General features: G+C 40.4%; 1 protein-coding gene across 1 annotated transcript in view; it reads left to right on the plus strand.

Annotated features, from left to right (window-relative positions):
* TRPM6 (transient receptor potential cation channel subfamily M member 6) overlaps window positions 1-26,321 on the plus strand; it is a gene marked incomplete at its 3' end in the record, with an annotated part of 108,613 nt that overhangs the window by 29,857 nt on the left and 52,435 nt on the right. The window contains exons 2-11 of the mRNA XM_080363155.1: window positions 8,921-9,000; window positions 9,804-9,842; window positions 16,839-17,022; window positions 17,399-17,612; window positions 18,456-18,580; window positions 19,350-19,521; window positions 20,845-21,019; window positions 22,373-22,496; window positions 24,763-24,835; window positions 24,955-25,055. Coding sequence (XP_080219281.1) covers window positions 8,921-9,000; window positions 9,804-9,842; window positions 16,839-17,022; window positions 17,399-17,612; window positions 18,456-18,580; window positions 19,350-19,521; window positions 20,845-21,019; window positions 22,373-22,496; window positions 24,763-24,835; window positions 24,955-25,055 — 1,287 coding nt within the window. The remainder of the gene's footprint in view (window positions 1-8,920; window positions 9,001-9,803; window positions 9,843-16,838; window positions 17,023-17,398; window positions 17,613-18,455; window positions 18,581-19,349; window positions 19,522-20,844; window positions 21,020-22,372; window positions 22,497-24,762; window positions 24,836-24,954; window positions 25,056-26,321) is intronic.

Here is a 26,321-nt window from a genome sequence, read left to right on the forward strand (position 1 = left end):
TTACAATCAGTTGTTATATTACTTCATACCATAAGCATGCATGTGATGGATGCTGAGCCAGAAAGTTCCTGCCCTGAAAAGTTTATGCAAGACAGCCTGCTAAGTTGGAAATCTCTTTAATGCTGGCAGTAATTTACCAGTTGCTGTGGGATGCAGAAATACTGCTGAAGTCCTGGTTTTACTTAAGAACTATTATGCATAAAATAGTGAGACCTGCAAGTCCACCTTGGCTTTTATAGCTCAAGATATGTTTCCAGGGGTAAGGGTTCAAGAGATACCCATGTGCTTATAGGCTGAGCTCTTGTGAAATAGTCTTGAGTGTTAGCTTACAAGAACTCTGGCTGCAATTCAGGTATTTAATGTTCTTGCAAGTGATTTGCTCTATGTGTAGTTAATTTTTAAAAGCGCTTAAGATATTTTAGGACACTGCTGAACACAGAGGCTGGATGCTTGCAGTGGCTGTAATAATTGTGTATTTGAATAAGGGTTGGTCACACTCTGCACTACGCTTACTTCTCACCGGTATGCTTTCACCAGAAAATGGTGTCTACCACCTTCCCGGGCACTGAAAATCAGTTTTGGATCTTTTGGGTGTTTCTAATTCTGGCCATCAGCAAGTCCTGAGGCAATTCTACTAGCCCCATGGTGATCTCTTGCTCTGATTTAATAATTTTGAGGGTAACAAATAATTTTTTAACTGGAGAGTTATTTGATGGTTTTTTGGTTTTTTGTTTTTTTTTTTTTTTTTGGGCTAAGATTTTGCTAAACCTGCCTAGCAAGGCAAAAATATTGGCTATACTAGTTCATATCTTCAGGAAAATACATATTCTTGAGAAGTGACGTAGAAAAGTGGTTGTTTGGTGGATTTACCACACACACACTGTGTGCAGAGCTGAGGTGTGGTGCTTGGCAGCACTTTTCAGCTCTTGGAGTAGTGCTCTGGCTAAGACACAAGATAGAAATTGTTGCTCTCTGTTAGCAGTGCAAATTTGTTGCAGTTTCAGTAAGCGACTTATAACTCGATTGTTCTGGCTAGTTTCCAGCAAAACTGTACTTTGCCTAAATGAACTAACCTGTTACTTGAAACTGGCTAGTCATTATATGATTTCTCATTATATGCCCCTGCCTGGATCTACAATGTGTCATTGCGGGCAACTGCTGCTGTTTCATCCAATAAATGGTTCTATTTCAATAATGGATAAGATTATTCTGACACAGAAATATGTGCCTTTTCATTTTGTTTTGTTGGCAATTGAACAGTGTCCGGAGCAGCGTGCTGTTTCATTACAAAATGTGTGTATCCGTGCCTTTCACCCCAAAGGGGACCTAACTACAGCTAACGACACTAAAAATTTGTTGTTTAGTATTGGCGGTGTAACCTAGTTTTCCTGAGGTTGGTACTCAATCAATGAACAGTGCTTATTGTCTAGTCTTGAAGGGGCTGAATGTTTCCTGCAGATCTTGGTTTAGTAAAGCTAATTCCGGAGCTCGACAAATGCACATTAGCCCCTACTTATCAGTGTTTAATTGGTGCAGTGCATCTAAAGGCTTTGACTCTGGCAAGTCCTTTACGAGGGGATGGGGCAGTCCCTGCGGCAGAAGAAAGCAGCGGCAAAAATTGAAGCATTCGCCCGTTTGTGCTTGATGAGTGGTGAAATCGGGGCAGGTGGTCCCAGGGCTGTGTCTCCTGGTCCTCTGAGACTGGCAGTGTATCCCTGCTTGGTGGCCCCAGCAGGACGGGCGTGCGGTCCCTCACCTTGCTGATGGAAGCCCTGGGTTTCGGAGGACAGATTACCTCTGTGCGAGGCTGAGGTTTTAAGTTTTGTCTGCTCTCACTCCCCATAAGCAAGAGTGGTGCAGGTGTTTCTCTGGATTTTATGCTCTGATCTCTTTCTTTAATTCTGGAAACCTTAATTTTTGAATGCTACATATGTTTAACCAATTTGACCTGGCAATGTCCCTTTAATACCATATTATGCAAGGATCTCAGACTTTAAAGATATTGGAGAAGTGATTAAAAGCAATTTCTAAAAACTACTCATGTGCCTTAATTTTCAGAGCCAGACTATTGCCACTCCATTGACTAAATCAGTCTAGAAATCTCCAAAGCCTCTTCTGTGGCAGGGAAGTATAAGCAGCAATCTTAATCCTCAGACTGGCAAGAAATGAGAAGGCAGAACTCCCAAACAAAGGTCTCAGGACTTTCTGGAAAGGAAATTGGAAGGAGAATAGCAATATAAGCTTGGCTTCAGTTCTTCTATATATCAGAACAGAAGCTTGCAAGTCAGAAGGAATATGTGGGTGTATTGCTGTCTCCTACAGGGTTTGGTGGTAGAAAGGATATTGGTTGATGCTCTCTGAGGTATATGTACCTCACTGTAGTGATGGGAGAAATTTTAATTTGTTGTTGATATTTAAGTAAATGATGACAGTTTTGAAATATTAGCCAGAGTTTTATGAAGGGAAATATGTGTGTTCCAGAGATATTTTACAAAGCTAGGAAGCACGAGAAAAAAAACAGCAGTACAGACGTCTGCTCTTTTCATTTTTACTTGCTCAGCCCTGAACTCATGGATGAGTGTAAAAAGCATAAAGGTTTAAAACACTTTTCCTGATTACATAATTAGTTTAGAAACATAGGTAAAGCCTGAGATTAATAAATTAATGTTATTGTTATGGTGTAAATGTTAGATACCAAGTGAAGATTTCACCCTATACAAAATTAAGAATAATGGTAACTGTGTTGCATCTTACAGTGTTTCACTTTTGAAATCTGTGCTTCATGAGATGAAATACGGTGATTTAGTCTTGTATTTTATTTTTTCCTATGGTTGATTGGAATCTTAATATATATATTTTGAAGTACTACCATCGGTACAGGAACTTAATCAAAGAAAAAAATGGTGGACTTTGCAAATAGTGTTTTTTGCTATATTCACGTTTATCATTTGAGATGAAAATAAATGTTAAAATTCCAGGCTTCATCAGGATCATATCACAGAATCACAAAATGTTAGGGATTGGAAGGGACCTCAAAAGATCATCTAGTTCAATTCCCCTGCTGGAGCAGGAACACCTAGATGAGGTTACACAGGAATGTATCCAGGTGGGTTTTGAATGTTTCCAGAGTAGGAGACTCCACAACCCCCCTGGGCAGCCTGTTCCAGTGCTCTGTTACCCTCACTGAGAAGAAGTTTCTTCTCATATTTAAGTGAAACCTCTTTTGTTCCAGTTTGAACCCATTACCCCTTGCCATACCATTGGTTGTCACTGAGAAGAGCCTGGCTCCATCCTCATGGCACTCACCCTTTATATATTTATAAACATTAGTGAGGTCACCCCTCAGTCTCCTCTTCTCCAAGCTAAAGAGCCCCAGCTCCCTCAGCCTTTCCTCATAAAGGAGATGCTCCACTCCCTTGATCATCTTTGTTGCTGTGCGCTGGACTCTCTCCAGCAGTTCCCTGTTCTTCTTGAACTGAGGAGCCCAGAACTGGACACAATATTCCAGACGCGGTTTCACCAGGGCAGAGTAGAGGGGAAGGAGAACCTCTCTAGACCTGCTAACCACCGCTCTTCTAATACACCCCAGGATGCCATTGGCCTTCCTGGCCACAAGGGCAGAGTTCTGGCTCATGGTCATCCTGCTGTCCACCAGGACCCCAGGTCCCTTTCCCCTACACTGCTCTCTAATAGGTCATGCCCCAATTTATACTGGAACCTGGGGTTGTTCCTGCCCAGATGCAAGACTCTGCACTTGCCCTTGTATTTAATTAAATTTTTCCCTGCCCAACTCTCCAGCCTGTCCAGGTCTCGCTGGATGGCAGCACAGCCTTCTGGTGTGTCAGCCACTCCTCCCAGTTTGTTGTCATCAGCAAACTTGCTGACAGTGCACTCTATTCCCTCATCCAAATCACTGATGAATATATTGAATAATACCGGCCCCGGTATCGACCCTTGAGGCACTCAAGTAGATACAGGCCTCCAACTAGACTCTGCCCCGTTGACCACAACTCTCTGTCTTCTTTCCTTCAGCCAGTTCACAGTCCACCTCAGTACCTGATCGTCCAGATCGCACTCCCTCAGTTTAGCTGTAAGGATGCTGTGGGAGACTGTGTCTCCCACAGACTTTACTGAAGTCAAGGTAGACCACATCCACTGCTCTGCCATCATCTCTCCACCTCATTATGTCCTCATAAAAGGCTATGAGGCAGGTCAAGCATGACTTCCCCTTGGTGAAGCCATGTTGACTGCCCCTAATGACCTTGATATATCCCTAATATCCTTGATATGCCTTGAGATGACATCAAGGATAACTTGTTCCTTCACTTTCCCAGGGATGGAGGTGAGGCTGACCGGTCTATAGTTACCCCGGTCCTCCTTCTTGCCCTTTTTGAAGACTGGAGGGACATTTGCTTTCCTCCAGCCCTCAGGCACCTCTCCCATTTCCCAAGACTTGCCAAAGATGATGGAGAGTGGTCCAGCAATGACCTCAGCCAGGTCCCTCTGCACCCATGGGTACATCCCATCCAGACCCATGCATTTATGGATGTCCAGATTGTTTAATTGCTCCCTAACCCACTCCTCATCAACCAAGGCAAACTCCTCCATTGTCCTGACTTCTTCTGGGGCCTCAGGGGTACAGGGCTCCTCAGAACAGCCTCCAGCAGAGTAGACAGAGACAAAGAAGGCATTCAGTAACTCTGCCTTCTATGTATCTTCTGTCACCAAGGGACCCACCTCGTTCATCAGTGGGCCTACATTGCCTCTGGTGATAGTTTTATCTGCCATGTATTTGAAGAAGTCCTTGACCCCTCTCGACAGGTTCAATTCTAAGGAGGCCTTAGCTTTCCTAGTTGCTTCCTTGCATCCTCTGGCAACAGCCTTATAATCTTCCCAAGTGGTCAGCCCCTCCTTCCATGGTCTATAAACTCTCCTCTTTCACTTGAACTTGCCCAGCAGTTCCCTGTTTAACCATGCAGGCCTCCTGGCTCCCTTCCTTGACTTCCTGCGTGTCAGGATGCTTTGATCTTGAGCCTGGTAGAAGCAGTCCCTGAACACTAAGCAAATATCTTGGGCCCCTTTACCTTCAAGCAGCCTTGCCCATGGGATTTCCCCTAGCAATTGCTTGAAAAGGCCAAACTTTGCCCTGCTGAAGTCCGGAGTTGCAATTCTGCTCAGTATTTTGTTCCTGCCACACGAGATCCTGAACTCCACCATCTCATGGTGGCTGCAACCAAGGCAGCCCTCAACCTTTACTGCTTCAACCAGACCCTCCTTGTTAGTGAGGATGAGGTCCAGCAGCGCTCCTCTCCTAGTCGGCTCCTCCATCATTTGCATCAGAAAGTCATCATCAATGCACTGGAGGAACATCTTGAACTGTGGCTGGCTGGCTGAATGGTCCTTCCAGCAAACATCAGGGAAGTTAAAATCCCCCACAACAACCAGGGCCTGTGACTGTGAGGCCACTCTTAGCTGCCTTTAGAACACCTCGTCAACTTCCTCAGCCTGATCTGGTGGCCTGTAATAGACACCCACAATAGTATCACCCTTTCCAGCCTGCCACTTAATTCTTACCCTTAAACTCTCAACTCACTCCCATGTGTGCCTGGACAACACTCAATACATTGTAGTTGCTCTCTCACATAGAGAGCAACTCCACCAACCATGCCTGGCTGTCCTGTCTTTCCTGAGAAGGACATAGCCATCCATGACCACATTCCAGTCATGTGAGTTGTCCCACCCTGTCTCTGTAATTGCCACCAGATCATAAACACCTGACCGAACACAGGTTTCTAATTCCTCCTGCTTATTCCCCATGCTGCGCACATTGGTGTACAGACATTTCAAAGAGCAAGCTGAGCACAGATAATATGCTCTTTAAGTGCTGCTTTTTAAATGTAAAAATTACAGGAAGCAGGGAGGTAGAGGAGCGCAGCATAGACAAAACTCCAGCAAACTCTTTCTGTAAATAAGGAAAGAGTAATGTGGGAATATCTGTATGGGAAGGTATTATGTTTCTTTACAGGGAGGAGTGAAAACTCCCAGTATTGTCTCAATTGCATTTTGAAATGCTTCCAGTCCTCTTTACTGAGAATCCCAAAGTGGAGTTAACTGAGATGAGTCTTGTGCCAGGGGAGTCTGTGTGCCACTGGGTGAGGTGCATCACTGGTGCTTCAAGATTCAAAGGTCAAATAAGTCTCATAGTGAGCTTGTTCATCTGAAATAAATGGTAATTTTGTCAATGTTCTCTATAGAGACACAGTTAGATTCATGTGATGTGATATGAAGCTGTAGGTGTTTTTTTTTTCCATTGGCTTCGTTGGACCTTGAGCCAGACCCACTGTGACTTGAGTGGTGTGATAGCTGTGATGTGTGTTGGTTGCTGCCCTTACTGCCTCAGTTGCAGAAAAATACAGTTTCTTTTGGACCAAACTGAAAAAGGACACACAAAACATCTGGAATTTTAAGTGTTGATATTTTTGTCTTAATGCCCAACTGCTTTCCAAAATCTAAAGGAAGAGAATTTTTTTAAAACAAGGTATGATTTTTAGGAGACAGCTTAGAAGTTCAAAAAAGTAATAGCAGAGAAGAAGCCTTTTCATCTCCCATATTAGATGGTGTAGCTTCAACTCACAGTGTATTGCCATTGCTGGGGACTGTAAGTTAAGTTTTGGGTTGAAATAACCACACCAAACAGCTGTTGTCTACCAGATGACCTCTCCCCCCTTTATAATTATTAATTTGTGTTTTATCTTGTATCGTGTACTTATGATGAGGAACACTGAGCTTTGGAGATAAAAAACTTGTCTGAAACCCCTTTTCAAGTGCATTCACATACAGATTAGCTGAGTGCCAGTGCCTTGCTCAGCTGGCAGCATGTTTTGCTGTTGGTGCCCAGGCTGATGAAGTGCTTCCCTGTTACACTGGGCTGTATATCTCTAAAGCTGGCCTTCACCTCTGGAAAGATATCCAGATAATGCTTGCATTACAGAATCTGTTGTGCTGGAGGTAAAGTAGCTTGAGGGAAACTACTGGAGACTGTGTGATGCCAACAACTTGCTCAAAATTCCTTTGAACTACTAGTGCTCTTACTAAATTAAAGTGACAGCAGTTGGATGTTGTTCTTTCACAAGGCTGAGCATGTCGCTTCAACAAATGCTATAAGGCTTGTCAAGGTCTTGGACATTCTGTCACACCCTTTCCTGTTAATGAAAAGTTTAGTAAAGTTCATTCCTATCCAAAGCAAGCCATAACATAAAAAGATTTTTTGTTCCCTGGTTTTGATTGAAAGCCAATTACCAGAAATAGTAATGGGTTTCAGAAAAATCAGAGTCCCAGGGCATTGTAATATTAGAAACATGTCCCTGTTTTGACTGGTAGCTCAAACAACTAGAATAAAGTGGTTTAGAAAGCACGAAACAATCCTGATTCCTAACAAAAATACTACTGAAAGGTTTTTGAGAGCAGTGTGTACCTGCCCTCAGGTACAGAAATTTGTTCACTGTTTCCAAGGTTTTTTCCTGTGGATTTAATTTTTGCACTTTGTATTGAAGGTAGGTCTAAGATAATTAATTTTCTTGCATGCCTGTGTTCTCTCCAGCCCTGAGGATCTTCCACGCTGCTACTCCTTCATTTGAAGCTTAACCAGACACAATTCAATTAGTTGCTTCCAGAAGAATACACATGCACACCAATACCAGCAAACTGCTTTTTAATGATCTCTTTCATCTTTGTCAGTGGGGGCCTGTTTCAGAGTACATTAAAACCAAAGGTAGGACTCCCATTAGTCTTGGTGGAAGCCGAGTCCCCACCTGCAGACAAGCTGACAGTTTGTTCAGGTAGCTCCCGGCCCTCCATAACTGTGTGACTAGCTGGGAGATTATACAATGGTATTTAGGGATGTGAAACTGAAGTAAAAAAACCTCAAACGGGACTGCTTTATTAAGGATCATAATTCCATTCAAGAGATAAAAGAGAGCTATTTTCTTTCATAAGAATTATTGCTGTATTCCATCCATAAAATGCTCCCAGCAGTACTCTTAACAAGTTGAATTACTGGCATTCTCATGAATTGAATTATTTTCTAAGGCATTGTACGAAGCGTACATTTTACAAACGAGTATGGAGACACCATAAGTATTTTTACAGGGTAGGCATTTTACAGAGGAATCATAATTTTTAAACATGAGGAGTGAATAAGGAGTCAATGTTTATTATTTGATTACTGTTTGCCTTGTATGCCCAGTCATAAACTGGGACCTTATGGTATCCTGCCCTAGAGAGCTTGCTGTCTGTGTATAAGGTAGGCAACAGATAGAAGGTGAGATGAACATGAGAAATGAGATAGCAATGGTCAGTATAACTGTATTTACTCTTTATGTCTTGGGTCCCTGCTTTTGCATTTCACTGTAGTCCTCGTTCAACAAACATATAACCAGGATTAATCTATTCATAACTCTGTTAAGAATGATAAAATACGGAATCAACTGTCTCTTTCAGATAAAAAGAAAATCATGCCTTTTTTTGACATTTACAGCTTAAGTGAGATAGCCATTTGCTAGACTTCTGGCAGAAGGGAAGTGCAGTCCTTTAAGCAGTTCTGATTCACTCTCACCACTTCCTCTATTCTGCATATTGTACCTCTGTGATTGGCAGATCCCCTAAGTAATTTTCATGTTTATTAGCAAGAGGTGGGAATAAATTTTAATGTTGTTCTTTCTGTGGATCTTTGTAAAGCTTGGGGCTAGGACTCTTCAGGGCTGTAGCTTCAGTTTATAGTGTCTGCTTTCATGTAACACAGTGGTGGGAATCATTGTGAGTTATGTGTAATGTGAATATAACTATGTAGACATTCAAGTGCAATTTTTGGCATTATGTTCTTAAGTTCAGGAATACAATTATGTTTGAAATGTTTTTTCAGTCCTCCAAATCTTGGATTGAAGAGGTCTTCAGTAAAAGAGAATGTGCACACATCATTCCCAGTTCAAAAGATCCTCACAGGTAAAACAATGAATTTCACTTTCTTTCTGTTAGATTTAGAAAGAATCAGAAGAATTCTTTAGATGTGTTGTGTGTAGTTTGGATGAAGTTCTTTACAGTTGTGCAATGCCCAAGTTCGTAATTGCTGGTGTTTTTGGGTTTTCACAGATACCATCATCAGTACATTTTAAATTAGGCTGTTCATTTGAATTAGAAATTGGCAACAACTGACCTTCCTATGCTTCTCAGATATGTTGCCCTCAGTCCAATAACCAGAACTGTGGTAAGGCATCCAATTGAGGGACTGAGTTACATGGAGATACTGCTGCATGGGAATTCCTAATCCTGCGCCACCAGTTTCTGCATTCCTTAGAATAACGCCTGCCACTGATCACGGTTACCTGAGTTTTCTGCTCAGGCTGGTGTAGTGTGAAAAGAGTAATGAAAAGATCAAATCCTCAACCTGTGTTTTAGGACCTGAGAAAGGAGACATAATTTGGCATTCCAGATTGGGTATCTAGTGCATGGTGTTGCCTAAATAAACTCAGTCAAGTCACATTCTGAGGATGTGGATGGATGGGTAGTGTAGAGTAGATAAGACATAAATCATCTATGAGATGCAGATTTGAGATACAGTCCGAGAAGTAAAATGCCAAACAAATAACTGAAATTTCGCAGTACATCTTCCAGGATGAGTTCAGAAGAACACAGCCTTTAATGATATTGATGATTATTTTTTCACAGGTGAACTGATACTTTATGAATACCACTAAAGATGTTTTCATTTATACAAGCATGTGCTAATTATCCATCTTTTATCACAGGTGTCCTGCAGGATGCCAGGTGTGCCAGAATTTAATCAGGTAGGAGTGCATAAATACGTATCTGATTTTTATAATGACCTGAAGTTAGTGATAGGCATTCCTGGTCAAGGAAGTAATTACAACAAAAATAAACTTCCTCTTATATTGTCAAAGCAGAATTTCTGGTGGTGTACTGGAGAATGTTTAGCATAAATCAGAGTAAAATAAAGCGTATTATAACCTCTAATTCATTTGTAATAGAAAATTTTATGCAAATACTTTATGTGGATTGGTTTGTCTTAATCTTCTCCTGAGGAATGAAAGGCAGAAATATGCCTTTAATGGGAGACAGTTCCAGGTATATCCTGGTTGATATGGTGGAGACTGAGATGAAAAAAAATGTAGAACAGTAAGAATTATGGAAAGAGGAAGAAATAAACAAAGGGAAAAGAAAGATGGTAATATAAACATCTTTGATGAGAGGTTTTCTGAAGATTTTTCATCTCTCTAGTGGGCATTCTGACCTTCTGCTCTTGGGAAGGCAAGGAACAAAAATTACCTCACTTTGGTGCTTTTAACTTGTGTGTGGGTTTGTATTAGCTAGCTGGTGTTCCTAAACAGGTTTTGACGCTGTATGCCTGTGATAATAAATTATCAGTTGTTGGAACAAAAATTTTATCTTTCCTTGACATTTCTTTTGTGTTAAAGGCCTCTGAAGGCTGAAGCAACAGCAAACAATGAGTTTCTGATAACTAATGAGGAGCAAGCTGGTGCTAACTAGTCCTGTCACCTGCATGAGTGCGATTATTTGTTTTTTCATTCTATTTCACATTGTATTTTGCTTCTAAGATTTACGTCAAACAAGAGTCTCAATTTCAAAAAAGCAAATAAGTTATTCCTTGAAATCAGATCACTGTAAAAGGTTGAAATAAAGAATGGTGTTGGCCTTGTGAGTAAGGCAAATTATGCGTGCAGCATCTGTTCAGAAAGGGACAAATCCCTCTGAGCGAATGGTCATGTGTTTATTTTTCTTTAGAGCAGAGATTCAAAGATTTTTGCAGGTGTTCTGGAAACAGAAATGCAGGGAGGATTTTATTGCTTCCTGTTAACCTGCAGATACATAGGTGGGTATCTAAACTGAAGTTAACTTGTGCTTAAAATATGGTGGTTTAACCCCAACTAAATTGAGACCACAGCAGTTCTGCAGTCCTTAGCTTCCCCCACCCCCGCAGGGTGATCATGTTGTTATTTGGTCTGGAAAGCTCGTTGGTATGAAAATTAACCTGGGTGGGGTGGAAAACCAAACCAAGATCAGCTTTCCACCAAATCAGCCTCCTAATCAAACACCGTTTAGCTGCATGAATGTGAATACTACAGTGGGAGAGCAAGGAAGAGGAACTGGAAATGTTCAGCCCACAGGGTGGGTTATTTTTTCTTTTTTTCTTTTTCCTTTTTCCTCTTTCTTTTATATTTTTTCTTTTTCTTCTTTTTTTTTCCCTCTTTTTCTTTTTTTCCTTTTTCTTTCTTTTTTCTTTTTTCGTTTTTCGTTTTTCTTTTTTTAATTTTTCTTTTTTTAGTTTTTCTTTTTTCTTTTTATCTTTTTTCTTTTTTTCTTTTTTTTTTTGTCTTTTGTCATTTTTCTCTTTTCTCTTTTCTTTTTTCTTTTCTCTTTTTCTTTTTCCCCTTTTTTTTTTCTTTCACCTTTCTCTGTAAAGACATCCCATACCTTTGTGAGGTGCTTTTGTTTGGTTTTGTTTTGTTTTGGTAAACTTGCAGTTGTTTCTTTCACTTTTTGCTGAGCTTTTTCATGCTGTTCAAATTCATGTGAATCCTATTTGTTTGTCTGCCTATATATGCAGAATGTGTGTGGGTGGCTGAGGTTCATTTTAGCCATTCTCTTGCAAGTAGGTTTTCCCAAATGTTAACTGTTCTTGTCTAGTACGTCTTAAGGTGTACACAGAGCTTTATTCTAGGAGAATTTTTCTGTTCCTAACAAGGGTGAAACAATTTTCACATGAGTGTTATAACTGGTTATACTGTATTTATTGGATATTTAATGAAGCAGATTTTGTGCCTCCTGAGATCTGTGATTTTCCATAACATTCCAAACGTGATGTGATTGTACTTGATGCCTACTATAATTTGACCTAATATTGTAGGCAAATGAGGACTGTTAATGATTTCTTACTTGCAGAGAACTTCCAGGGTTTTCAAACTGTTTATGAGTGGGTTATGCAATGGTTTGCTAAGACTAAGCATAACAACTGCATTTAATAGTTGCTAATCAAATTTGAGTAACTTAGTGGCACCTTTGTCCATACTTCCCTGGTGTGTTGAAATGACCTTCATCTGCTCTTCAGGGCAGTGCTCATAAACACGTCCCAGGCAGCATGTGGACTGGTCTCACTACATGAACATTCAGGAAAGTGGTGCTGAACTTTTGCATCCTTACAAGTATGAGATCTTCTCACATATTGTCACTATATCTGGCCTTTTAGGAATATATTTTGTCCACGGTCTCTGCAGTGCTGCCTGCTAGGGCACCAGATTTTGTAATCTGGCTACTGCAGTTATTTTTACCTCAGTGTCAACCCTCCAGGTTTCCTTTTGTCGCTCAAAGTGTGACTTCTCCAGGAGTCTGCTTTCATGTTGCTGATGTTGCTCCCTCCTTCACTTTAAGGCAAAGAAGGTAAAGTAATTGCAAAGATGCTTTGAATCAATACCTATGATATATTTGTAGGATCATAGGGTAACTCAGGCTGGTAGAGACCTGGTGAGGTCTCCAGTCCCAGCCCAGAGCAGGCTCAGCTGGGGGGTCAGACCAGGCTGGCCAGGGTGGGTATAAAACCCTCAAGATCAGAGAGAGCCCACCTTCCCCAGTCCCTGCCTCTGCTGCTGGGTTGTCCTCTTGGGGAAAAGGCTTCTCCTTATCTCCAGCCTGAGCATCCCATGTTTCAGCTGTGCTTCTGGCTTTACCTTCCTGCCGTGCACATGTGAAGAGCCCAACTGCATCTCCTCCATCCCCTCCCATTGGTGCTGGGTGTGCTTCTGGATGCTCCTGAAACCATTCCTCCTTCCAGCACTCCCATACCCAGTCCCACAGCCTCTTCTCACCAGCCCCACTGTCCATCACTGGGTTGGTCACTCTCCACTGAAGTCCTTCCAGTTTGCTGGAAGGAACAGTCCCTGCCTTGGCTCTTGGGCCATGTCCTGCTCACACCATCACATGCACCAGTTGCCCTCATTGCTGCCTGGGCACACAGGTGGCTCCGGCTCAGCTCACTGCCCAGCAGTGCCCAGGTCCATGCCCCAGAGCTGCTCTCCCCAGGGCTGCACGTGCCCTCCATCCCCTCCGTCGGGTCACTGGTGGAGATGCTCAACAGTTTGATACCAGCCTCCAGGCAGTATCTAGCCCATAACTAGCATCCTGTGAGCCCACCACCCAACCAGGTCCTCACCCACCAAAACATCCTCCCTCTCAAAACAAAATGTCCTAGCCCAGGTGCAGGAATTTTGAGAGAGGCAGTGCTAAAAGCCTGGCTGGAGTGAACATATATCACATCCACTGCTTCCCTCTTGTCCCCATGATTTTGTCACAGAAGGCAGTCAGGTAGGTCAGGCATGATTTATCCTTGGTAAAGTTCTACATTGCTGTCTTCTTCTTGCTGTTAGCAGACATGGGCTCCAGGAGGTCTCACTCCCAGACTTTACGTGGGACTGTTTGGGACCTCCCTGCTCTCCTTGACCTTTGAGAGCTGATTGAGAGTAGCTGCACAAGGACATCAGCCACCTCCTTCAGCACGTCCTGTCTTCCTTGAGCCCCATCACTATTGCCACAGCACAAAACTTTAGAGAAAAAAATCCAGACAGCTGTATGTGATGTTGTGCTTTGGTTTCCTTAGCTCTCCTGAGAGCCTCTTAGTCTTGGCTTTTGACCTCCCAGGTAGCTCAGGAGTCCTTAGCACCTTGTCCCCTCCTGCTGGATGGCTAGAGAGAGCAAGCGTGCCAGCTTGGAGCAGAGCATGAGCAACTTGGGAAATAACATTCCTCTTGAGTTGATACCTCTTGCTATGGTAGTCTCTGAGGTAAAGGCAGCTGCATGTACCCTGCACATCTGTGTGTCAGGTCTACATACAGTTCCTCTGCTGCGTGCTCAGCATAACTGAGCTGTTCTGAGAGCAGCTCACCTCTGGGTGCATTTACATGTAAATGTTAAGTGTGTAATGCAAATTATGTTGATTACTGAAATAGTTCAGTGTTCATTTGACCTCTCAGTTTCAAGGTTACTGCACTAATTTGTCTTGTCAGATGGTTAGTTCCTTTCTGTAGGATCTCAGCTTTGGAAAGACAGGTTGCTCTGGCACTTGCTGCTGTATGAGGGGCTGTTGCTGTACTGTTCTGTGTACAGAACAGTAATGTGTGAGACAGATAGTAATTCTGTGCTCATATCTTGATGATGGGCTGAAATTAATTCAGATTTTAGAAAGTGTATTCTATGGATGATGAGCCTGATTATTTTTCAGTGCTGTGTTTCCAAGCACTGCTATTTGCTGAATCAGAAGGTGTAATGTGGCATTTAAGTGAGTAGTGCCATTTAATGTAGTATTTAGTTAGGACTCTACTGGTTCTCTGACTGTCAGAATGACCCCTGGAAGAAAGGTCTTGTTATTGTGAGACCACTCTAGGAGCAGTACAGTGACCACAAGGTATTTTCAGGACCAAAGAACAATAGGTTATCTATGTTTATTTCTCATATTTCATCAATTTTTGCCTGAGATTTGCTGTGTCTTACCCTGGAGTTCCCCCAAGAAGCAAGCAGAAAAAAACTGAAGGAGGGAGTCTAGTATCTCAGCTGTAGAGAAATTTGTCCTCTGAAGACCAATAATAAAATAAAAACTATCTCTTTTTTTTTCTGATTCTTCCTTTGAGGTGTGCAGGGAGAGTCTTAAACAGGTACAGTCATTGGCCTCATGCTCCTTGTGGGCCGATTTTATCCAAATCTGCTTGCCTTCTGCTATCTACTTTGCAGCTACATTGCTCTGAAACTTTTAGTTCAGATTTATCTCTATAGTGACTCTGACTGTGGATTCTGAGTCCACATGTTTTTTGACAAGATGATGTCAGCAGTGATCTTCATCTGTGTTGATCCCGCACAGTCTTCTGATATAGTTATGTAATTGTATAGCTGTAAGTGACTTAGTGTGTTGGACTAAGGCTTATTCTCCAATCTGTGTGTGACTTGTCTTGTTCTCTAAGTTCCAGTTTGGAAGTTTTTTGCTTTAGTTCGTGGGCTTGTCTTGGTTTGCCTAAGAGAAGGCAAAATTACAATGCGTTTTTCTTTTGGGTTAACCAAAACGAAGTCCCCAAATCAGAGGTTTGTTTCAGCAGCTCTTGTGCCACCTCTGCTAATCCCTGTGTTTTTTTTTCTGCCACCACCACAAGTACAAATTGTTGTGGAGTCATGCAGAGCAGTCAGATTGAGCAATACTTCTGATGAGAGTAATTTGTCAATAAAATCCCCTCTGTGAGACTTTTCCCTCCCCTGGCTAGGTAATTTCCTTTTCATTTTTCCCGTATTCAGTTGTGAGCACATGCCTGGCTTCTTTCTTACAAATCCCTGGATTTCTGTGATATCCTACTGATTGTCTCAGCTAGGGAAAAGGTGTAGGTGGTCCAGGTTAGCTAATCCACATTTAATTAGGCTGACAAAAAATTGTGCATTTTTTGTAGTCCCTATTGCCTTCTGACTTGTAGCTAACCATCATCATACGTGTCACAATACAGCTCAAATAATTTCTGCAATGATAGGCTTTGAAAAATCTTTAATTCTTCACTGAATAAGATTTTTAATTGAATTATTACTTCCTCAAGAGTGTGTAAGGCCTCCTTCTCCAGTCTGCTTTTGCAGAGCATTGAATCAATTGAATGAATTTGCCAGTGCTGAAAAACTGGAGTGCAAGCATAATTTCATGGTTTCTGGGTATCAAAAGTGCCTTTCTAAAGCAGTTTATTTGCTTAATTTGCTTAGGTTTGTTTTGAGATTTGGTTTTGTTTGTTATTTTTAATCTATTTCTCTTTCACCAGTTATTTCTCACTCATCCTCACAGAAGACCCTCTGAATGTAGCTCTTCAGGGTTCTGCAGGTGTTGTTTATGTCTAACTTGCCCCTAGGTCTACAAGTAGAACATCTGAGTCCTGAGGCAGTCATTGAGTTCAGGTCGTCGGAGGCTGTTTGGTATCTTAAAGACTAAAAGGGAAGAATTTATCTCTATTTCCCAGGGTGTATTAACTTCTGAAATGCCTAAAGGAAAACTGGACTGTCAGATGTCACTATAAATTAAACTGAAGTTAATCCTGTAGAAGAGGCTGGAGCCTGTTGAAGCCTGTATGACAGTAATACTGATTGAGTTTGGAATCTGGGTAATTCATCCAGTTGCAAACCTTTAACGCTAACTGAGCTTCTGCTAAATTTTCCTTAACATTGCACTTCAATATATTCACTTAACTGGCATCCAGGAGTTATTGAAAAGGTCATGTTGGAGTTCTCTCTAGGCTGAGGTTTGCACCTCTCCACATAATTAATGATGGTAACTCCTAGATCTTCCTTCAAAGCTAGAATAAGCTGTGGTAATAACCATAGCAAACCTTGGTGTCCAGAGAAGCTCCTCTGTAATCTCACATATGAGAGCAGTAAATCTGAGCTGCATTGCTTGGGTCAGAATTGCTATATGGGACACTCAGACTGTTACAGAGTCATGCAGAATTACAACATGGTTTGGGTTGGAAGGGACCTTTGAAGATCATGTAGTGCAACTCCCCAGCTGTTATTAGTGTTCATCAGGTAAAGAACATGTTCAGTATCCAACAGAACATATTTATGATTTAATATAATGTCATTTTTTCATTGCTGAGCTGAGTTAATTTTTATTATATTCTGTGTCAGCAAGCTACAATATCCTTCTTTGTAGAAAAAGTATTTGGGCTATTCTGATGGAGATCCTAGAGTTGCATGCAAGTGTGTTTGTTATAAAATATTTTCTTTATTTTTAATATGAGATGTTGCTGTGGACGGCTGATTGGAGATCACCCAGGAGTAGACTGTAGCTGGCCTGTTTGTCAGACTGCCTCTCAAGGAGATGATGATGAAGAATGGTCTGTGCAAAAACACACAAAGACGAGTCCAACAGATGCATTTGGTACAATCAATTTTCAAGATGGAGATCACACCTACCATGCCAAGGTAATAAGTGCTGGGTTTATGTCTGACTTCTCTTTATAATTTCAGCATTTAAAAAAATAAATAAATAATAATTTAAAAAATGGTGGTTTGGGGTGGATATCAGATTCTTTGGCTTAAGAGAGCAGTGGAATCTTAAGTCAAGTTAGAGTGTATGTATAATATTTTTACTTTGAATTTCACCACGATTAAACATAATCTGAATTGTTGATTGTATTGCTCACTGATGTATTTTTGTGCTATCATATTAGCAGTGTTTTAAAAGTTCTAATTCTACATAAAATCTTTCAGACATTAATGCTGAGAACTTTGACTTTGTAAGATGTTGCATTTAATTCTCTTGGTGGATGTTTATTTTACCCACTATTATTTCTTCCAGTATATTAGACTCTCTTATGATAGCAATTTGGATCAGCTGTTGCACTTGATGGTTAAGGAATGGCAGATGGAGTTGCCAAAGCTAGTGATCTCTGTTCATGGAGGCATTCAAAATTTCAAGCTTCCCTCAAAGGTCAAGCAGGTTTTCAGCAAAGGGTTGGTGAAGGCTGCTGAGACTACAGGAGCATGGATAATTACAGAAGGCATCAACAGCGGTAGTATAATTATTTTTGTTTGTCTCAGTCTTCCTCTGTGTTCTTTCTCTGCACGAAAGCATATACAAATATATAATGAAATTATTTGATAACTTGTGATATTTTAGCACAAAATAAGGCCTTTTCTTTTGAAGGAACAATGCATAATTCCAAGAGTGACATCATGTTCCTCTGCTGTTGTCAGGTGTTCTGAATATTTTTTATATATATACACATATATTTTATTAAGGTGTAGAGTATTCTGCATGTAATAAGAAACATTGGTAGTAGATAGCCAGAACTTATTTGCAGTCAGTTTTGTCTGATTCATTAAGATATTTAGGTTCTGAGGACTGTGATTGGTGGTTTTTAAATGGTTTTCAAATCTAAATTTAACTTGTGTTTTATAATTTAAAATTATTGAATCATCATAATCAATTAATTAGCCTGTTAGTATAGTATCTGAAACTTTTTGTAGACTACTCTCAAAAACTGAGGGGGTCAGTAGGCCACAGAACTGAAAGAGTTTTACTTCTTTAGCTTTTGTGCAATCTGGTGACCTTACTGAAGAACTGTCTGTTGCATTTGTGTAAAAATAATGTTTTTATGGAGGGAGATAGCACCATTAGCAATATATATGGGTGTTATTAATTACGAATATGTGTTGAGTTTTAAGCATTGATGCATTACATCTGAGCCTCACAATTCCTACAGTGCACATCAAATATCCAAGTGGGATGGGATGGCTTGTTTCTGGTTAAAACGTGACCACAGAATAAATGAAATTATGGGAAACCCTTTCACTGGTGTCCTGTATCAGGTCTCTGAATGTAGAAATAACTGATGATTTAATTGTCTGTTTAGGAGTGTCCAGACATGTTGGGGATGCGCTGAAAGGCTGTGCCTCACCACACCTGAGAAAGATCTGTGCTGTTGGGATTCCTCCATGGGGTATCATTGAGAACCAGAGGGATCTAATTGGGAAAGATGTGAGTTGGACACGTTTTCATAATAAAAGCCTACATGTTCAGGGGAAGTTTGAGCTTTCTTGCGTACTTGGTTTTCTGCTTCCTTCATTCACTGGCTTGATCATTTTTCTCAGTAACAGAGGCTTAGGCTTTGCTCAGTATTAGAATTCTGTGGCATGTTGAAGCATTGTATTTTGCTTTTTGTGTGTCAATGAATAGTTTAAAAATGTTTATTTTCTTACAGGAAATTGCAATTCCTTTTTGAAATGTTGTAATTAATTAGGCAATTCTCTTGTGATGGCTAGTGATGTATTTCTATGTTCGTGTGATTCAGGATGAGCAGTCAGCTCAAAGGTATACACAAATAGTCCATTAATATGCATGATTTTTATTCATAAACCAGAACTTTATGTGAGTGCCAGTGTGAGGGCATAATCTATATAACTGTCTAAAAACACTTGACTAGTAAGGTGAAATAATTCCTGATAAGTAAATGCTGGCATGTTTTAATGGGACTACACCCAGGAAAAATATGCCATTGTGTCTCAACTGTTGCAAAAAGAGGGAAGCAGTGACTCTGACTGAGGACTGCAGGCCTAATGAGAAATGCTCTCTGTGGTATTACCTGAGGTTTTGTTGCTGTTAAGAATAAAATGAATAGAGCAGCAAAAAGCATGATGGGCGCTTTCAGAAGATCACAATATGATGAAGAAATACATACAAGCAAGGCAACGTAAGTCATGGTATTTTGTTGCTTTGTTTGAAGATCTTTTTATTTTTGTTTTCTTAGGTAGTTTGCCTGTATCAGACTCTTGGTAATCCACTCAGCAAGCTGAGTACCCTCAACAGCATGCATTCTCATTTTCTAATGGCAGATGATGGGACAGTAGGCAAGTATGGGAATGAAATGATGCTCAGGAGGAATTTGGAGAAGTACATATCACTTCAAAAAATACACACAAGTGAGTAATGCTGTGGTCAGCTTTATGGAAGAAAAACCTGTCCTTTAAGTTCTGTAGGTACTTGATGTTTCCTGTTACATGTTGTACATCTTCATTTGCCATAGATTTCACTGAGGTTGAAAGTTATTAATTGCACGTGTCTTGAACTTTGAGTGTCAGGAAAATGAAAAGGGCAATATTTTTATAAAGCGTTATGCATTCGAGCTAAATTGCATTTGAGTTTCTTAGTTGTCTAAATTTAGTCTAAACGCTAAATTATTTAGTAGATACTGAGCATTTGCTTACTTTGCAGTTTTGCGTGGTCTCTACATGAGGACTGAATAGTTTCCCAGCATTTTGCTAGGTGGAAAAATGGTCACATTTAGTGGAATTTGAATCCTTCTTCCCCCGTTTCTTACTTACGTCCTTGTCACTCTTCTATATTGCAAGCCTGTGACCTCCTCAGGTACTGAAAAAAAGACTGGTGGAGAAAGGAATACATTCAGCCAATGTTTGTCAGATTGCATAACTTCTATTGTTTGCTTATACAGTAATCAAGTTATGGTATAAAAATAATAAATGAAATATTTATTACATACGCAAGTATTTCTTTTTATGAACTAGAATGTATACATTTTTTTGTGGAAGTTCACACTTAGTGATTTAAATCTTGACTTATGTTAGAGAGACATTAGCAAAGTTATGATGCTGAATCCTTGTTTCCTTTATCTGCTCACATTATAGTATTTACAAACTGAGATAACTACCCAATTTCTAGTGTGTTCCTACTTAGAACTTATTACTTAGGCTCTTATATATTTTCTTACTGTGAGTTTTTGCAAGTCAGAGGGGTTTTTTTGTTTGGTTGGTTTTATCTTTAGGTTTTTTTTTTTCCATTTTATTGCATCTTATTTGAAATTTATTTCTTATTGCTAAAAAAACCACCCTGCTGCTGTAAAACTTGAAAAGCTCTGTGAAGAAGTGCCTGATTACTTTTCTATATGTGTAGATAAACGGATATTGACAATATTTCAAACACCATTGATGTTCTTATGTTAGAGCTATTGAAAAGGACAGAGAGGTATTCTGAAGGATGTTTCTTCTTTCCAATGCTAGAGTCATGTACAATGTTATTAGGGTGTTTTTGTGGTCTTTTTGATCTGGTTGCAGAAGTTCTGTGAAAGTCTTAAAAAGTGTAAGTCAAATTAGAAATGGTGAAGGCCCGGTTTTGTCTCAATTGAACCATGTATGAGACTCCTTCATGAGTATTTATTTACCAGATGTTCTGATTTTTTTAATGTGATTGAGACCTGTTTGTAACTGGTGAGGTGTGTTTTGAAACAGGAATGGGCCAAGGTGTACCCGTGGTTGGGCTGGTTGTGGAAGGAGGCCCCAATGTGATCCTAATGGTGAGGGAGTATGTGAAGGCCAGCCCAGCTGTCCCTGTGGTGGTCTATGAGGGCACTGGCAGAGCTGCAGATATCCTGGCTTTTACCCACAAACACACAGGTGATACAGGGTGAGTAGTGGCATAATGCTCCTCCTGCTTGGTCTGTCATATTGGGAGGGACCTGAAAACACCTGTCTCAAATCCTCTGAGATAATTCCTAATGCTTCTAGTAATTGTCTTTTGCTGGCTTTTGCTTCTGCGAAGTGAGAACAGAGTTTCTTCCTTCTCTGCCTCAAACTAATGCTGAAAAGAATTATTGTGCCAAGTTTACTCAGACTTTTTTTTTAAGAGAAAAAAGAAACTGCATCTAGCTGTTTTGGGTTACTGTAATGTTTTACACCTTTGGCACGGGACACTGCTGGGTGACCCCAGAGTGCCTGCTTGGGTTTTGACTCAATCCTTTCTCCTGCCATCAGTATTCTGTAAGTGGGTTTGCATCTGGATCGCACAAAGCTGTTGAGACTAGGGCTGGGGTTAGTTGCTGTAGGAGCCTCAGCCTATGGTAGGAGAAGGACTAAGATTCCTTGGCTTTGGCTTTGGTTTACCCAGTGGTAATTCAGATCTGTCATCCTTGTGTAGCTGTAACTCTTAATGTCACCTCCAGTGCAGCCTCAGATGCACACTCTATTAAATCTACCTTGCTGAAATTTTTATGTCCAAAATGGAGATAAATATATATATATATTTGTAGAGATAATGATAATGATAATAATAATATTTTGAAAGTTTTTCAAAGTCAAAAGGGCTTTTAAAATAAAAAGTCCAATTTTAGAAAGGTGACCCGGGTTTGTTCCAATTAAAATAAAGTATGAACAATTTAATAAACTTTATATCTTAATGGTTAATTTATTATATTTTTCAAGTATTATTTTAGGGGGGTGGTATTTTTCCCTAGTATGTTGTACTGAGAACTTCTTTCTTCACTTGCCTTTTCTTCCATATTTTTTATCTTTAGAAAAAAAGTCCTAACATTTCAAAAGTAAATGAAAATATGGACAGAGAGGTTAACAGAAAGATAAAAGAGGTGGAAGGAATGGGAGAGGTATGAAGCCTAATGAACTAATAATGAGGAATTTTATTTTATCCCTGTATGATTATTGAAAGAAAAGAAATTGCTAAACTTTTAGTGGTTTTTAGCTGTATATTCACAGACGATCCTTTGAAAATTGTTAACTTTTTCCTTTGTCCTATTTCCAATAGTATATATCTATGATCAGAACTAATGCCTGTGTGAATAAAAATTTATGTTGTGGGATACCTTTGCTTTGTTTTGTTGAAAGAAGACAGGAATAAGTCAACAGAGAAGTAGAAATGGAAGAGATTTCTCATATGTCTCTGCACAAGTTTCATCTTTTGCTGAGGTGTCATTTGGGCTGGTAAGAAGCAGCTAAAAATATTCTTGCTTGTATATCTGTTTTTCAGGGACCTGCGCCCTCAGGTGAAGAAGGAGGTCTTAGTGATGATTCAAAACACATTTAGCTTGGGACAGAAACAGTCCAGTCATCTGTTTCACATTTTGATGGAATGCATGGAGCACAGAGAGTCTGTGAGTGGGGTTCACGATCTGAGTTTAGGGTGTCTTCGTTTGCTGTTATCTTTGTTTCCTGTTTCTTTGGTGGGTTAGAGTGGGCACAGCAGTTGTAGAAGTAATGGTGTTAACTCTAGTAAAAAGTGTCTGTGCTAATTTATATATTGCGTAGCTCCACAGAGCCTGTTAACTTCTAAAGTCTCAGTGGTTGCTTATGAAATGACAGTTTTTTCTGTTTTTAGTGAAAGGCCAGACATCTGCTTTTGCAGGAAAGATCAAGCAATTCCTGCTTTTTTTTTTTTTTTTTTTCCTTCTGTAGTAGTGTCTTATTTGTAGTTTAGAAATGTTTATATCTATTCTTCTCCTCATAACAGGTGCTAGAAATTATCTCTGAGTATTGAAATGTTCTTTAGAAAGGTGCCGGCATGTTTAGTGGTCCATTTGCAAGAAGAATCCTAGAATGGTTTGGATTGGAAGCAACCTTGAAGATCATGTAGTTCCGACCCCCATGCCACGAGCAGGGACACCTTCCACTGGACCAGGTTGCTCAAAGCCCCATCCAACCTGGCTTTGAACACTTCCAGTGTTGAGGCACCCACAACTGAGCAGCCTGTTCCAGTGCCTCACCACCCTCACAGTAAAGAATTTATTCCTAACAATCTAATCTAAATCTACCCCTTTTCAGTTTAAAACTGTTAATCCTTGAACTATCACTGGACTCCCTGAAAAAGAGTCCCTCCCCATCTTTCCTGAAGATGTCCTTCATGTACTTGAAGGCTGCTATAAGGTCTCCCTGGAGCCTTCTCCAGGTTGAACAATGCCAGCTCTCAGCCTGTCCTCACAGGGGAGGTGTTCCAGCCCTCTAACAATTTTCATGTCCCTTCTCTGGACCTACTCAAGCAGGCCCATGTCTTTCTTGTGCTGCAGGCCCCAGAGCTGAATACAGTACTCCTGGTAGGGTCTCAAGGAAGCAGAGTAAAGGGTGAGAATCACCTACTTCGACCTACTTGCCACAGTTGATGCAGACACAGGATGCAAATTGGCTTTCTGGGCTGCAAGCACCTGTTGCCGGCTTATGTCCCATTTTTCATTCACTGGTACCCTCAAGTCCTTCTCCTCAGGGCTGCTCTCAATCCACTCATTACTCAGCCTATATCTCTATTTGGCATTGCCTAGGCCCAGGTGCAGGGCCTTACACTTGGCCTTGTTGAACTTCATGACATTCACACAGGCCCACCTCTGAACCCTGTCATGGTCCCTCCAGATGGCACCGCTTCCCTCTAGAGTATCAAACACACCACTCAGCTTGGCATAACCTGCAAACTTGCTGAGGGTGCACTCCATCCCACTCCATATTGCTGACAAAGATGTTAAACATCACCAGTCCCAATACCAGCCCCTGAGGAACGCCACTCATCACTGATCTCCACCAGCCATTGACTGTAACTCTCTGAGTGTGACCAAGTGGTCCACCTGTCAAATCCAATGTCTCTCCATTTTAGAGACAAGGATGTTGTGAGGGACAGCATTGAATGCTTTGCACAACTCCTGGTCCCTGACATCAGTTGATCTTCCTTTATCCACTAACACTGTAACCCCATCATAGAAGACCACCAGATTTGTCAGGTACAATTTGTCCTTAGTGAAGCCATGCTGGCTGTCACCAGTCACCTCCTTATTTTCCGTGTGCCTTAGCATAGTTTCCAGGAGGATCTGCTCTGTGATCTTGACAGGCACAGAGGTGAGGCTGATCAGCTTGTAGTTCCCTGGGTCTTCCTTTTCAGCATTTTAAAAGTGAGGTTCGTTTCCGCTTTTGCAGACACTGAAATCTTCACTGGACTGGCACTGGACTGCCCTGATGGAGTACCAAGTATTTGTTATGGGAACAATGACAATTGTAGCAACGATCACTAAAATAGAAATTACCAAATGTGTTTTTATTATCTTTTGTTTTACTTTATTTGAATGTCTGTTTTCTAGTGGAACACTGAGTAGATATCAACCATGTTGCATTTTTAGGTTTCTCAGCTTTAAAGGCCACTCAAAAGGAAATAGACTCATGTTCTTATGCAGTAAGTTGATGCCAGTTTGCCTGGGATGTCATTGTATTAAAAAGCAAAATGGTGTATTTTCTGTCTGAAACAAAGGAAAATCATGGCTAGACCTTTGCTGTTGTTTGTGTTGAAAACATGTATGATTTAATCTACCGCAGCCCTTACCAAGAAGAAATAACTACAGACTTCTCTGCCTTACCTCAAATAGTATACTTCTGCAATTCTAACAGATAACCATATTTGATGCGGAATCAGAAGATCAGCAGGACGTTGATTTGGCAATTCTGACTGCACTCTTGAAAGGTACCTATCTAAAATTATCACCTGTTTTCATCTGACATATAATCCTATTGGCTTACCTTTTCAAAGCAAAGGGTAACACCAATGTATGAAAAACGCTGGGTCTTTTGCTTGTTTCCTAGGTACAAATATGTCTGCTGCAGATCAGCTAGATTTGGCGTTGGCCTGGAACCGCCTAGATATTGCCAAGAAACACATATTGGTTTATGGACAGCACTGGAAGGTACTATTATCTTTTAATTTTCACAGTGGCTTTACACTTTATTTTGATGATTTGCATTTGTTAGGCTTTAACTGAGGAATAGTTTGGTGCTTGGAGTCAGTCTTCTGGAGTAATCATCTTTGATTTTGGAGAGGCATTATTCTTAAAGTTGTGAAGTATTCAGCTGCAGAGTGCATCAGATGAAAAATCGAAGAAATTTTATTTCCCCAGAGAAGAGGTGATATCTAAAATTCCTGTAGTTTTTTTTCTGCTAGCTTTTCCAAATAGTTTCAGTAGCCCTTCTGGACATGTATTCCTCAAGCCTGGGTTGACAATCATTGATGGCCAATGATATTCATTGTAGATCAGAGCACGCTTTTCTCCAAAGAAGTAAAGTCCAAAGGAGTCTTGCCTCTGTTTTTCTAACTCTAGTCAGAAATACAGAAATCATGGTCCTTCATGGTGTTACTGGGTAAAAAAAAAAAAGTAGAATTAGCTGTGGTAACAAGGCATCATGGCATTATTTCAGGTGTTGTTTCTTGGGAATGGCTGCCATCAAGGCAAGCCACTATTTAGACCCATATTAACTATATGCATGTGAAAGAACTTAACAGTAACAATTTAGTCAGTCCTATAAATTGTGTTTTTTAAACTTTCAGATGTAATCTGGTATTTAAGTATAATCCTTCCTGAGTGAGTTTTTATGTACATAATATGATTTTTATAGAATATATATATAAAACTCTATGTGCCTCAACACATGCTATTCCCATTTGTTATGAAAGTAAATATTTTCTTCAAGAAAATATATCTGATGATCCCAGAAGTAGTTTCTAAGTTTTCCCTTCCAAGAATTACAAGGTTAATGTTTCCAGTCCTGAATGCCCTTCCTCTTTCCCTCTTTACAATGTAAATTTTGGAAAATCGACAGGTGTTTTTTTTGTTTGTTTTTGTTTTGTTTTGTTTTGTTTTGTGTAAACATAGCTGGTTGGTTGATAGAACAAGAGAGCTGAACTTATTGATCACCAGTCTGTATTTTCGTGTGGTGTATAAGGCTGAATACTTGGAGGACTATGCCTGACATGTTTACAGTTGGCCACTCCTGAATTAACATATTTTCTGTGTTACTGTTACCTCTTCGGGCTCAGTTCACTAGCTGTGAAGTGGAGACAATCATGTCATGTTCTTGCACAAAGCCTAGTAAAAATAAATGCCCACTGAAAAGCAAAGAAGGAAATTGCTGGTTTCATTTTCAGGATTTGAATAGTTTGTGAATAATAAGGGATG

This window comes from Nesoenas mayeri (genome assembly GCF_963082525.1).
Source record: "Nesoenas mayeri genome assembly, chromosome: Z".
NCBI classification, from domain to species: Eukaryota; Metazoa; Chordata; class Aves; order Columbiformes; family Columbidae; genus Nesoenas; species Nesoenas mayeri.